Genomic DNA, 11348 nt, shown 5'->3' on the forward strand with positions numbered 1-11348 from the left:
TTGACATATAAATACAATGTACAAAATTTGAATTTAGATTAAAAAACGTAGTTTCAGAAAAAACATATTTAAGTTGTTATACAGTTTTGACTTGAAAACTTATCCAAGAATTATAAAAATTGAAATATTATGCTAATGGTACACAGATATATAAAACTTAAAATTTTACGACTTTTAATACTAGTTTCCGAAACGTTCCGAATCATTTAAAAAGGTCTACAAATTTTAAAAATTACCAATTTAAAAATAGTAATTTTAGAACTATAAATCCGAATATAATTTCTAACAAGATACCAATTAACCCCAAAAAATTACTGACGTTTTGTTTCAACTAGTCCACAATCAGGATTACACCATATTATTTAAAATTTTACAAAGTTAACATAAGACAAGTAAATGGTTCGAATTTCGCTATCTCTGGCCAACTTATCGGGATTAGAGCTTTCTAAGAAGATATATGAAAAAGCTTAGACAGCTGACACGTCCAAAAAAGTTTTAAGTCAAAAGCTCTTTGTAATTTTATTTCACCGATTGAAGTAAATTTTTGTATTAAAAAAGAGGGCACATTTTTATGTTTCATTCAATTCAAATGGGTGACAAATCGAAAATTATTTTTTTTATTGACGAATTAAACGAAGATTGCCTGCTGTAAGTACTGCAAATCACACATCTACACAATACCTTTTGTAATTCCAAACATCTGTTTTAGTTCAATTCTAGAGTACCTGACTCTGGAGGATCAGGTGAAATTATGGCAGGCCACAAAATCTGCGATTCCTGCAAGTCGATTAAACTCTCTAATCACCTACAATTGGCAAAAACAAACTAAACATATTATAGAAAGAGAAATTTTCCAAGATAATTTGGAATATTTAAATGATTTCCTAAAATGCATAGACGAATCAGTGGAAGAACTAAAATTATGTTATCTACCCATTGACCTTGTTGAAATATTTCTTCAACACGAATTTCCCTATCTAAAAAAATTGAATTATTACGCCGATGAAGATAATGAAAATGGTGACGAGGATATTGCCTTACTTACAGAAATATTTCCATCCTTGACTTCTTTGGTTTTGAGTGGGATGAGCACAGGCCTTTATATTAGTAAATTTCAAAACTTAATTGAATTGGATTTGGAGGAATGTTTATGCTTGGACCCGGAAAACTTTGTGAATATTTCTGAGCATCTCAAATTAAAGAAACTAAGCATGCAAAGTCGAGCCAGCAATGGACCGATCTTCATGAAGGCTCTGCCAAATTTAAAGGATATCGAAGAACTTTCTTTATGCATGGATCTTCTTACCGAAACCGATACAGTACAAATTCTACGTTTACCTAAATTACGTAAATTGCGTTATAACAGCGATATCGTCCGTCATATACCATTCAATACCATTGTCAAAATCCGGGGATTGGATATAGTGCGTGCGACATTCAACGATTCCATTTATATCTGCAACCCGGAATCTTTTCCTAAACTACATAATTTACATACGCTCATTGTTATTGAAGACAATGGTTGGAATAGAGAAGATCTTATGAAAATCCTTCAATGTTTATCCTCTTTAGAAGAATTGCACTTGGTTGACTCAGAAATTCTCCGTACTGACGAGCATCTGTGGGAAATGGTCCGCATTTGTCCAAAACTAAGATTATTGAATTTAACCAGAAATGACTTTTACCAAAAATGGTTTACCTCTGGAAAAGAAATAATGGAAAAAACTTTAAATGTACGCAAGGATCGATTGCAATTGAATTTATGTCAAACGGATTTGGACAAAGATATGGTAAGTTGTACAAGGTTTGAATAATAACAATTTAAGTTATCGTAAATATGTTGTCTTCTTGCAGATTCTGAAGAATTCCCGACACTCTAAAATAAACGTAACATTTCAGGACGTGGCCATAGAGTATATAGCCGAAAATGATATACAAATAGAGTTTAAGCCTTAGAAAGTATAAAGTACATCGACAACAATCAGTATACAGAAGATAAGGCTGACTAGAAAAGTAATTTTAAAAATATAAATTTATACTACCTATTAAAAACTATATTGTAAAAATTTTAAATAAATTTTCCAAATAGAAAATAATTTTGAACTCCACAGATATAAAGCAGCATAATACAAAGTGTTGATTAAAAGCAGTTTCTTTTATTCAATTCAAGAAAATAACTCTAATTGTCGTTTAGGCATCGGCGTGCAGACGAGCTGTGGGCTTAGACAAGAAGTCAGAGTATGCCTGGTATGGGGTAGAGCCCAATGGCATTTCCTTCCACAAATCAGGAGTCAGATAGGCATAGGTCTTGGCAATGGCCGCATAAGTGGCCTTGGCAAAGTTACCCAAAGTGCCGGTGGAGCCACGAGCCGATGTATAACAATCCTCAATACCAGCCATGGTCAACAGCTTCTTGGGGACGGGAGCCGAGACAATACCAGTACCGCGGGGAGCGGGAATCAGGCGCACGGAGACGGAACCACACTTGCCAGTGACCTTGCAGGGCACGGTATGGGGTTTACCGATCTTGTTACCCCAGTAACCACGACGCACAGGCACAACAGACAATTTGGCCAAGATGATGGCACCACGAATGGCGGTGGCAACTTCCTTGCTGCACTTCACACCCAAGCCAATGTGTCCGTTGTTATCACCAATGGCCACAAAAGCCTTGAAACGGGTACGCTGACCAGCACGAGTCTGCTTCTGCACAGGCATGATCTTCAAAACTTCATCGCGCAGAGATGAGCCCAAGAAGAAATCGATGATCTCAAACTCTTTGATGGGCAACGAGTAGAGATAGATCTCCTCCAAAGACTTGATCTTGGCATCACGGACCAAACGGCCCAATTTGGTAACTGGGACCCATTCCTTGGAATCCTCCTTGCCACCACGTCCACGACCGCCACGTCCGCGACCACGACCGCGACCTCCACGGCCACCACGAGAGCCAAAACCACCTCGGAATCCACTACGGGCTGGAGCAGCGTCCGCCATTCTATGTGAAACAATGAAATAAAAAAAGAATGCGGTTAGATACGTTATTTGAAAAATATTATTAAGAATATTTAAATATATTTTGGAAAATCAGACACCTTTGGCCATCATTAGGCAAATAAATGCCTTCTGGTGGAAACCGCAAAAGGAAAATCAAATAATCATCAGGTTAACCATTTTCATTTTTTTCGCTTGTGTCTCGACGCCATTTTGAAACACGTGGTTATAGGTCAGCAAGCGATATATTAATTTATTTTGTTCGCTTCTTTTTCACATTCGTGTTTCAATACGTCAGCAGTACACATATGTAAATACAATACTCAATTGAATAGAATCGATCTAAACGCTTCCATTTATTTTTTATCAATTTATTAAAATTATTTTCCTTACTTGTAGGTTTATTATGTATGTACGGGGTGAAGACAAAAAACCAAATGGCGGATTGTAGGGCAGAGCTGGAGGTGGTAACTTCAATGTTTTTGTAAAATATCGATAATTGTATTTTTCTGGTATTTTTTTTCTCCAGCTCTATTCGGTAAATATTTACTTAAACTACTCTGGCCCAAAACAGCCAAAAAACAGTCTGGCAACGCTATAATCTATGAAAAAACGTTTACCAACACTAAATCTAGCACTATACGATTTTTCTACTTTTTAATACTAAAAATTAAGCAAATATTTACCCTCTTTTCTTCGTTATTCTCGTAGTCAAATATGTACATATATTTTATGAAAAATTTCAGGTGTATATACAACTTGGGCACTTTCCCGATCACCCGATCAGTTGTCACCTGGCTGTCCACAGATTAAAACATGTTGAAAATAAATCGTGCACAATTTCAATTACAATTGAGTCTTATATTTAGGTGTACACGCCAATGGGAAACTTCTGTAAAAGCTTCTCAATAATAGGTCAATATATAGGCTCCTGCTGGGGACTGGACTGGACGCTCAGCATTAGGTGAAGTTGGTGCCGGTGGCTCCACCACTGCCAAATTGGGATTACTCCCATCCTGCTGCAGCTGGGCAGTTTGATATTATACTGTTTAGGCGAAGAATAGTCACAAAATTGGCAATTTGACATTTTTAGTACTTTAATAACAGCGCCAAATGAATAATAAACTGAACTGAACTAATCACCTAACCTACATATCTTCCCTGCTGTTGGCGCCAATGTGAAATGCGAAAAGAATTACAACAGCAACAATTGAACAAGTCAAGTAGAATATTAGAATATATTTTGAAAGCCAAAAGTTATAAAATCCCAGCTTGCTTTATCGAAATTAAGATGACTTATTTAATTGCTGATTACATGTTTGCGCAAAACATGAATTATTATAATGAAATTAGAAACCATCTTCATCATCCTCCGCCATCTCTTTGGCCAATTCCAAATCCTGTTGTTCACGCTCGCGTCTTTCTTCTGCGCTTTCGAGGTCTTTACCATATGACTTCGGAGGATAACGCATGGCCTTGACACTCTGATTGTGCAGATTTAAGCAAAACGAGATGCGTTCGTGGAAAGCTAACTGCGGTTCGCGTGTGCTATAGATATCTGTGCTTTCCTTGCTACGCATGTAGTTCTGGGCCGGATCAAGTGTGGCCTCTATAACGCCATCACGAATAGCCTTGGAAACTATGAATTCAGCATCCTCGGCAGAGTCCAATACTAAACGCTTGGCAATGTCCTGTGGGGAAATTCGCGAGTATGACAATCCGATGGAGCGTATAGCAGTCTTGATGACATTGTGTCGCAGTCGGATGATCAAAGTAAATGTGTGATCCAGTTGAAATTTGGGTCCGAATTGAGAAACCACATCGCCGAAACGTTTTAGATTACCCATACGCACTGCCTGGGTAAGTTGGAAATATGGTGCGAGACTTTGGCGCAGACCAGCCTGCCGGAATACAACACGTTCGGGTATGTTGCCCAGCAACAATTCCACAACAATTATCAATTTCTGCACAGTCTGACGAAAACCAATGGCCGCATGCTGGGGCGATTTACGTAAGGCCTGAACCAAATGCTTATGAGCATCACTATACTCCAACTTGGCTGCCTTAATCCTGCCCAGATAATAAAGGAAACGAGCCCATTCGTTATTGCTTGCCGATTCTGGATACACTGACTTTTTCACCAGCTTGTCAGCCTGATCGTACAAGGAATAGTGCAAATAATTACGAAGCAAACAATTTATGAGCACTGCTTGACCCTCGAAGTCATTGCGTAAAGTGGCTGTCCTAAGCCGGCCATGCAAGAAGCCTCGAATTCCTTCTAGGCCATCGCTAAGCTCGGCCACTCGGGAAAAATAGAAATATGATTTAGCGCCAATTAAATCCAATGTGCGACGATTCTGGATAGATATTTTCGACATCAAGGATTCAGCGCAAGTATGGGAGCGCTTTAAGTCGTTCGCATCGATTAATTTAACCAATAGCAGCAAATAGAAATAGGCATCGACTTCAGGAATGGGCGACTTGGTGGCTACCAATTTTTTAGCCACATCGGGCAATTCCGTGGCATCCTTTTCCAAGGCTGGCGTCAAGGACAACGCCGTCTCACGATCCGCTCCACTTGGATAAATGCTCTGGACCAAATTACGGAAAACCACTCCATTTAGTTTACGCCTTGTATTGGGCAAATTGCGCAGCACTCGTAAAATAAAACTGTGTAAAAAGTGTAATCAGTACGGACACACATTATAGTTTTAAGACCCTTACCGTGACTCCTTGGAGGCCACTGACTTCTCAATTTGACGTATTTGCTCGCGTATCTCTTGGACGGCGGCCACATCTTGATTTTTCTTTTCATCGGCAACTGTCGTTGTCGTCCAATCGGCTGTGGTGGCTGCATCCACTTCCATATCTACATCATGGGCACCAGTATCCGCGGTGTTGGACATATTGTCAATCTCGTAATTTGAAAATTGCTTCACTGACTATAACTTTGATTGAAAAAAAATTCAGAAATTACTAATATCAAAAATGCCTAGTAATGCCACTGACAGTGTTGAAAATTACGGAACAAGCAACTCTTTGTCTTATTTTGTACATGTATGTAAATAGCTATCTACAAGTGCTGCTAGCATATTTAGCTTTTATTTTAAACGAAATTTGCTTATATATGTAGTTGGATTGAAGTTTTTATACTGTATTTTAATTTTGAATTGTTTAAAATAATAATAGTTAAACAAAGTTACATAAATATATTTTCAATTGTACTTACTTTTTATGGAATATTTTGAAATGTGAAGAAAATTGTTTTTGGCCAATTTTCAACAATTTAGCCAATTCAGCAGAATACCGAGTGCGTCTATCAAACATAGATTTTTATATTATTGACTTCGGTCACACTTGCAAAACATCAAGAAAACATTGAATTTATTTCTTTCAAAAATAGACCAATTTTATTTCTTTCAAAAATAGACCAATTTTATTTTATGACAACATGAAGATAAAACTAGTGGATTCGGTTGTACGAAGCTTCAAAGTGGCAAAGATATTCCGAGAGAATACCGACAAGATCAATGCTATTGATTTTGCACCAAATGGCGAGCATTTAATTTCATGCAGCGAGGACGATCAAATTGTGATTTACGATTGTGAAAAGGGGACTCAGTCTCGGACGGTGAACTCGAAGAAGTATGGAGTGGATCTTATACATTTTACACACGCCAATAACACGGCAATACACAGCTCGACAAAAGTGGATGATACCATACGATATCTAAGTTTACATGATAACAAATATTTGCGGTATTTTCCGGGCCATACCAAAAAGGTCATATCGTTATGTATCTCACCTGTGGAGGATACATTCCTTTCGGGATCTTTAGACAAAACACTGCGTCTCTGGGACTTGAGATCTCCAAATTGCCAGGGTCTAATGCATTTGTCCGGACGACCAATTGCCGCCTACGATCCGGAGGGACTGATTTTTGCAGCCGGCGTCAATTCAGAAAGCATCAAGCTATACGATTTGCGTTCCTTTGACAAGGGTCCATTTGTAACCTTTAAACTAAACCAGGAAAAGGAATGCGATTGGACAGGATTGAAGTTCTCACGGGATGGAAAAACTATATTAATAAGCACTAATGGATCCGTTATACGTCTGGTAGATGCCTTCCATGGTACTCCGCTGCAAACATTCACTGGCTATCCGAATAACAAGGGAATTGCCATTGAGGCAAGTTTTAGTCCCGACTCGCAGTTTATCTTTTCGGGCAGCACGGATGGACGTGTTCATATCTGGAATGCGGATACTGGCAACAAGGTTTCAGTTCTCAATGGGGATCATCCTGGACCAGTTCAATGCGTGCAATTCAATCCCAAGTACATGATGTTGGCCTCAGCGTGCACAAATATGGCTTTCTGGTTACCCACAACCGAAGAAGGCATTTAAGAATGATAATATTAATTTTCGTGTGGCTAGTTTAAGTATAAAAGTAGGCTAATTTAAAACATCAATTGTACAAAAATATTGCGATCTAATTTTACAAGACCGTTTTATTATTATGTAGATTATAACTTGATCTGATGGTTTGAAGAAGCTGTGCCAGATTGTGGCCCATTTTGGCGCTAATCCCGAGAACAGGCTGATTTAATCTTCGCTTTAGCTCTTCATAATTAGTCTTGCTCTCGTCCATATCAATTTTATTGGCTACTATCAATTGAGGTCTCTGAGCCAAACATCCGCCGAATTGCTGAAGCTCATGCATAAGTTGTCCGTAATGAAGCCAAGGATCCTGGGCACTGGCATCGAGAACGAAAAGAAGCAGGGTGCAGCGTTCAGCATGTTTAAGGAACTGTATGCCTAGTCCTTTGTTGCGATGTGCATCTGGCACAAGACCCGGGAGATCCGCAATGGTTAACTGGACGTGGTCATCGTATTGGACAGTGCCCAGGTGGGGACGTAGAGTGGTAAAAGCATATGGAGCAACTTTGGGCTTGGCACGGGTGAGAGCATTTAGCAGAGTACTCTTTCCAGCATTTGGATATCCAATCAGACCCACATCAGCCATACTACGCAGTTCCAGGATATAGCCTACGTCTTCTCCAGGTGGCCCATACTCACATACCCTTGGACTGGTCTCTCTGTCCGTCGTAAAGAACCGATTTCCCTTGCCACCGGCTCCACCGCGGGCGGCTACAAACATCAGATCAGCTTTGCCAAGATCCCCGACAATGAGACCTTGGTTATTACGAATGACCGTTCCAATGGGCACTTTGATCACCATATGCTTGGCATTTTTTCCATGACAATCCTTTGCCATGCCAACTTCTCCTGATTCTGCACGTAGCACGCTATCTACATGGTTGAAGTTTCGTACATCATTGGAGGCCTGGAATATCACATGGCCACCGTTGCCACCATCTCCGCCATCCGGACCGGCACGTTCATTGCACCACAGCTGCAGAAAGGATACACATCCATCACCGCCTTTGCCGCCTACAGTTCGCACTTTCTTGGCATCGGAGAAGTATTGTGCCTATGAAAATGGGGGTTTTAATTGTGAACATGTTTTTTTTTTTTTTGGGTTACAGAAAGGGCTCACTTCTTTCCGTGCGGATTTTGCCTTCTTTGGTCGCAGGGCAGTGGGCACCTGACTACATTTTAAACGAGTTTGTTTAGAATTTTTGGAAATTTCGATTAGGCTTCGCCAAAAATTCAGTTTACCGGCTCCGTTAGCGAACATGGCCGTTATTTAATCAACAAAAACAAGTGCAGCTGACAATGATCAGCTGCTTATCGATTTCATTTAAACGTATTGATGGGAATTCGAAATGGACTCAAAATACATCTAAACGGCTAAGAATTGTCTATCTTACATAATAATAATTGCAATAGTAGTTAAACCTGCGGACCAAAAAACAAAAAAATTTGCATCCAACGAAATAATACATTTTTGACACCCTGTTTATGTAGATATATACATACATACATATATCGAACTAGTTCAATTGTCGACCGGGCCATTTGGCCATATAACAATCTACCAAAATAGTTAAAAAGAAGAAATGTGAATAAAGTCAAAGATGTTACGCTATAGACATGTGATCAACCTGCTGCAGCGTCGTTCCTACACTGCTGTACCTCCTTCACCACCCGGTAACGGCAATGGCAATAACTCTTCTGATCCTGAAGATAATCATCCCATACGTCGAACACTTCGTATACTGGGAAATGATATGCGCAAGGTAAGAGACTTTTTGTGCCCAAGGAACCGATACAAGAAGATGTCTCTGAGCGCATTGTAGTGAAAAGTAAATTCAAATTCGACGGCGACAAGACGAAAGGTCGGGATAGCAAAGCGGATGACTTCCAGACGCATTGTGATGTTCTAGTTGTTGGAGGAGGCGGTGTAGGCAGCTCCATAGCCTATTGGCTAAAGGAAAAGGCTCGCGATGGTCTTAACGTAGTTGTGGTCGAGAAAGATGACACGGTAAGGAAACATTTGATCTTTGAATTCCGATTTTAATAGTCACCAATAATTGCAGTACACTAAATCCTCAATACCCGTCTCCATTGGCGGCATGTGTCAACAATTCTCTCTGCCAGAAAATATACAAATGTCACTTTTTGCTGCCGATTTCATGCGTAACTCTCGTGAGCATTTTGGTACAGAAATTCCTCTTAACTATTCCCCTCATGGGCATTTGATTCTGGCTTCTACGGCAGAGGAAGCTGAAAAACTGAGGCAAACATCTCAGATACAAAACGAATTTGGTGTGCGCAACGAATTATTGAGTCCAGAACGTCTCGCCCTGCGATTTCCCTGGCTCAATACCCAGGGTATAACTTTAGCATCCCATGGACTCGAAAAGGAGGGATCGTTTGATTCCTGGTCTTTACTGGCAAACTTTAGACGTCAAGCTACTGGCCATGGTGCCCACTTTGTCCAGGGTGAGGTAGTAGATTTTCTTTTCAAGAAAGACTCCGACATAGTAGTTGTGGGCGAAGAGAGCTCCAGCTATAATGGTCTCGATAAAGCTGTCATACAGATGGCCGACGGTTCACAAAGATCGGTTAAATTTGCTCTTTGCGTTATAGCAGCAGGGTCTAATTCTGGACAAGTGGCACGTCTGGCTAAGATTGGTGTAGGATCAGGAATGCTGAGAATCCCTCTACCAATTGAGTCCCGCAAGCGTAACATGTTTATAATCAGCACACAGGAGCAAAATGTTCCAGGCATGGCCATGCCCATGATAGTTGACTCCTCAGAAACATTCATACGACGACATGGTTTGTGTGGCCACTACATTTGTGGTCACAATGGTGGGCAATTGTCTCAAGAGCAAGCAGATCAACTATCCAATACGGAATATTTTGAGAAGCATGTGAGGCCAATTCTTAGACAACGAATTCCATCGCTTGATTCGGCCACAATTGAGAATAGTTGGTCGGGCTATTTTGATTACAATGTCTATGACGACAATGGCATTATTGGACCACATCCCTATTATAATAATTTATATGTGGCCGCAGGATTCAGTGGTCATGGTATACAACAATCATTGGCTGTGGGTCGTGCTATATCCGAACTAATTATGGATGGACAATTCCGTACCATTGATTTGTCTCGCCTGAGCTTCGATCGTTTGATTGTGGACCAGCCTATATATGAGTTGAATAATGTTTTAAGTTAGTCCATAAGTGTTGATTGTATTTTATGAAAAAACAAACCTCCCAAGGAGGACAATAAAAAAAAAAATTGTAAAATGTTCCTTGTTTAATTTGGTATACAATTTACAGTACACTTCATTGCCAAATGCAATTTTATTTAATTTTATTTAGCACAAACAAAAACACAAAACTGAATTTAGTTAATTTTTCTATTTAAATTGTCCTGGTGCTGGGCCAAAGAGACCTACACCTTGTTTACTGGCAGCTCGCGATGGAGCGAAGCCCAAAAGTTTTTGTATATTCTGACGTATGGACATCGTGCAGAGAATATATAGAAAAATAAACGAACAATCCGTGTAATCATCACCTGTCAGATTACGATGACTTAATCCTTGAATCCAAGAGATAGGCGTAAATGGCAACTGTGCCACGACGCGTCCATCGAAGATGCTATTGAACATGCTGAGAAGTGCGGTAAATGCGAACCCAGTGGCAAACATTGACTTCATCTTCACCAATGACAAATCTCTATTGTTATTCTTAAGCTTTTCCTCATCACGTTCAATTTTCTTTTTGACCGACTTGTCCAAAGAGTCGCCATGAATCTCTTTTCGTCGTTCCACTGTCATTATATGTATAGGGGCAAGGGTAAAGTTAATCAGGGTAATGTTTGCAAAAGAATTTACTCACGTTTCTTGCTTTGCTTTTCAACCTCGGTTTTCAATTT

At 39.8% G+C, this 11348-nt stretch overlaps 6 protein-coding genes and 1 long non-coding RNA gene across 7 annotated transcripts in view; 3 read left to right on the top strand and 4 right to left on the bottom strand.

Moving 5' to 3' along the window:
• The first annotated feature begins 534 nt into the window (after positions 1-534).
• LOC137572734 (uncharacterized) lies at positions 535-2577 on the top strand. The gene is made up of 3 exons (XR_011031731.1): positions 535-648; positions 710-1790; positions 1855-2577. It is a non-coding gene; the product is annotated as an uncharacterized lncRNA (long non-coding RNA).
• RpS2 (ribosomal protein S2) lies at positions 2137-3524 on the bottom strand. Its single transcript, XM_068284528.1, has 2 exons — positions 3388-3524; positions 2137-2998 (listed from the first exon to the last, which is right to left on the bottom strand). Exon 2 carries the CDS (start codon positions 2995-2997, stop codon positions 2191-2193), a length of 807 nt encoding a protein of 268 aa, XP_068140629.1. The 5' UTR covers position 2998; positions 3388-3524; the 3' UTR covers positions 2137-2190.
• Positions 3525-4213: 689 nt separating this feature from the next.
• Positions 4214-6014, bottom strand: Rpn3 (regulatory particle non-ATPase 3). Its single transcript, XM_068284668.1, has 2 exons — positions 5719-6014; positions 4214-5664 (listed from the first exon to the last, which is right to left on the bottom strand). Exons 1-2 carry the CDS (start codon positions 5898-5900, stop codon positions 4344-4346), a joined length of 1503 nt encoding a protein of 500 aa, XP_068140769.1. The 5' UTR covers positions 5901-6014; the 3' UTR covers positions 4214-4343.
• A 325-nt stretch (positions 6015-6339) lies between these two features.
• Wdr82 (WD repeat domain 82) lies at positions 6340-7496 on the top strand. The gene has a single exon (XM_068284496.1). The coding sequence runs from the start codon at positions 6446-6448 to the stop codon at positions 7397-7399; it is 954 nt and encodes a 317-aa protein (XP_068140597.1). The 5' UTR covers positions 6340-6445; the 3' UTR covers positions 7400-7496.
• LOC137572712 (mitochondrial ribosome-associated GTPase 2) lies at positions 7465-8866 on the bottom strand. Its single transcript, XM_068284495.1, has 2 exons — positions 8553-8866; positions 7465-8486 (listed from the first exon to the last, which is right to left on the bottom strand). Exons 1-2 carry the CDS (start codon positions 8691-8693, stop codon positions 7491-7493), a joined length of 1137 nt encoding a protein of 378 aa, XP_068140596.1. The 5' UTR covers positions 8694-8866; the 3' UTR covers positions 7465-7490.
• Positions 8867-8958: 92 nt separating this feature from the next.
• l(2)37Bb (lethal (2) 37Bb) lies at positions 8959-10717 on the top strand. Its single transcript, XM_068284494.1, is given in 3 exon segments — positions 8959-9202; positions 9205-9440; positions 9496-10717. Coding segments are annotated over 3 exon segments (1554 nt in total). The 5' UTR covers positions 8959-9033; the 3' UTR covers positions 10645-10717.
• A 2-nt stretch (positions 10718-10719) lies between these two features.
• LOC137572714 (calcium load-activated calcium channel) overlaps positions 10720-11348 on the bottom strand; it is a 985-nt gene continuing 356 nt past the window's right edge. The window contains exons 1-2 of the mRNA XM_068284497.1: positions 11312-11348; positions 10720-11243 (exon numbers count right to left, since the gene is read on the bottom strand). The exon at positions 11312-11348 is cut by the window's right edge and continues 356 nt beyond it. Coding sequence (XP_068140598.1) covers positions 10831-11243; positions 11312-11348 — 450 coding nt within the window. The 3' untranslated portion in view covers positions 10720-10830. The remainder of the gene's footprint in view (positions 11244-11311) is intronic.

This window comes from Drosophila tropicalis, unplaced genomic scaffold (assembly GCF_018151085.1).
Source record: "Drosophila tropicalis isolate 14030-0801.00 unplaced genomic scaffold, ASM1815108v1 contig_393, whole genome shotgun sequence".
In the NCBI taxonomy this organism is placed as follows: Eukaryota; Metazoa; Arthropoda; class Insecta; order Diptera; family Drosophilidae; genus Drosophila; species Drosophila tropicalis.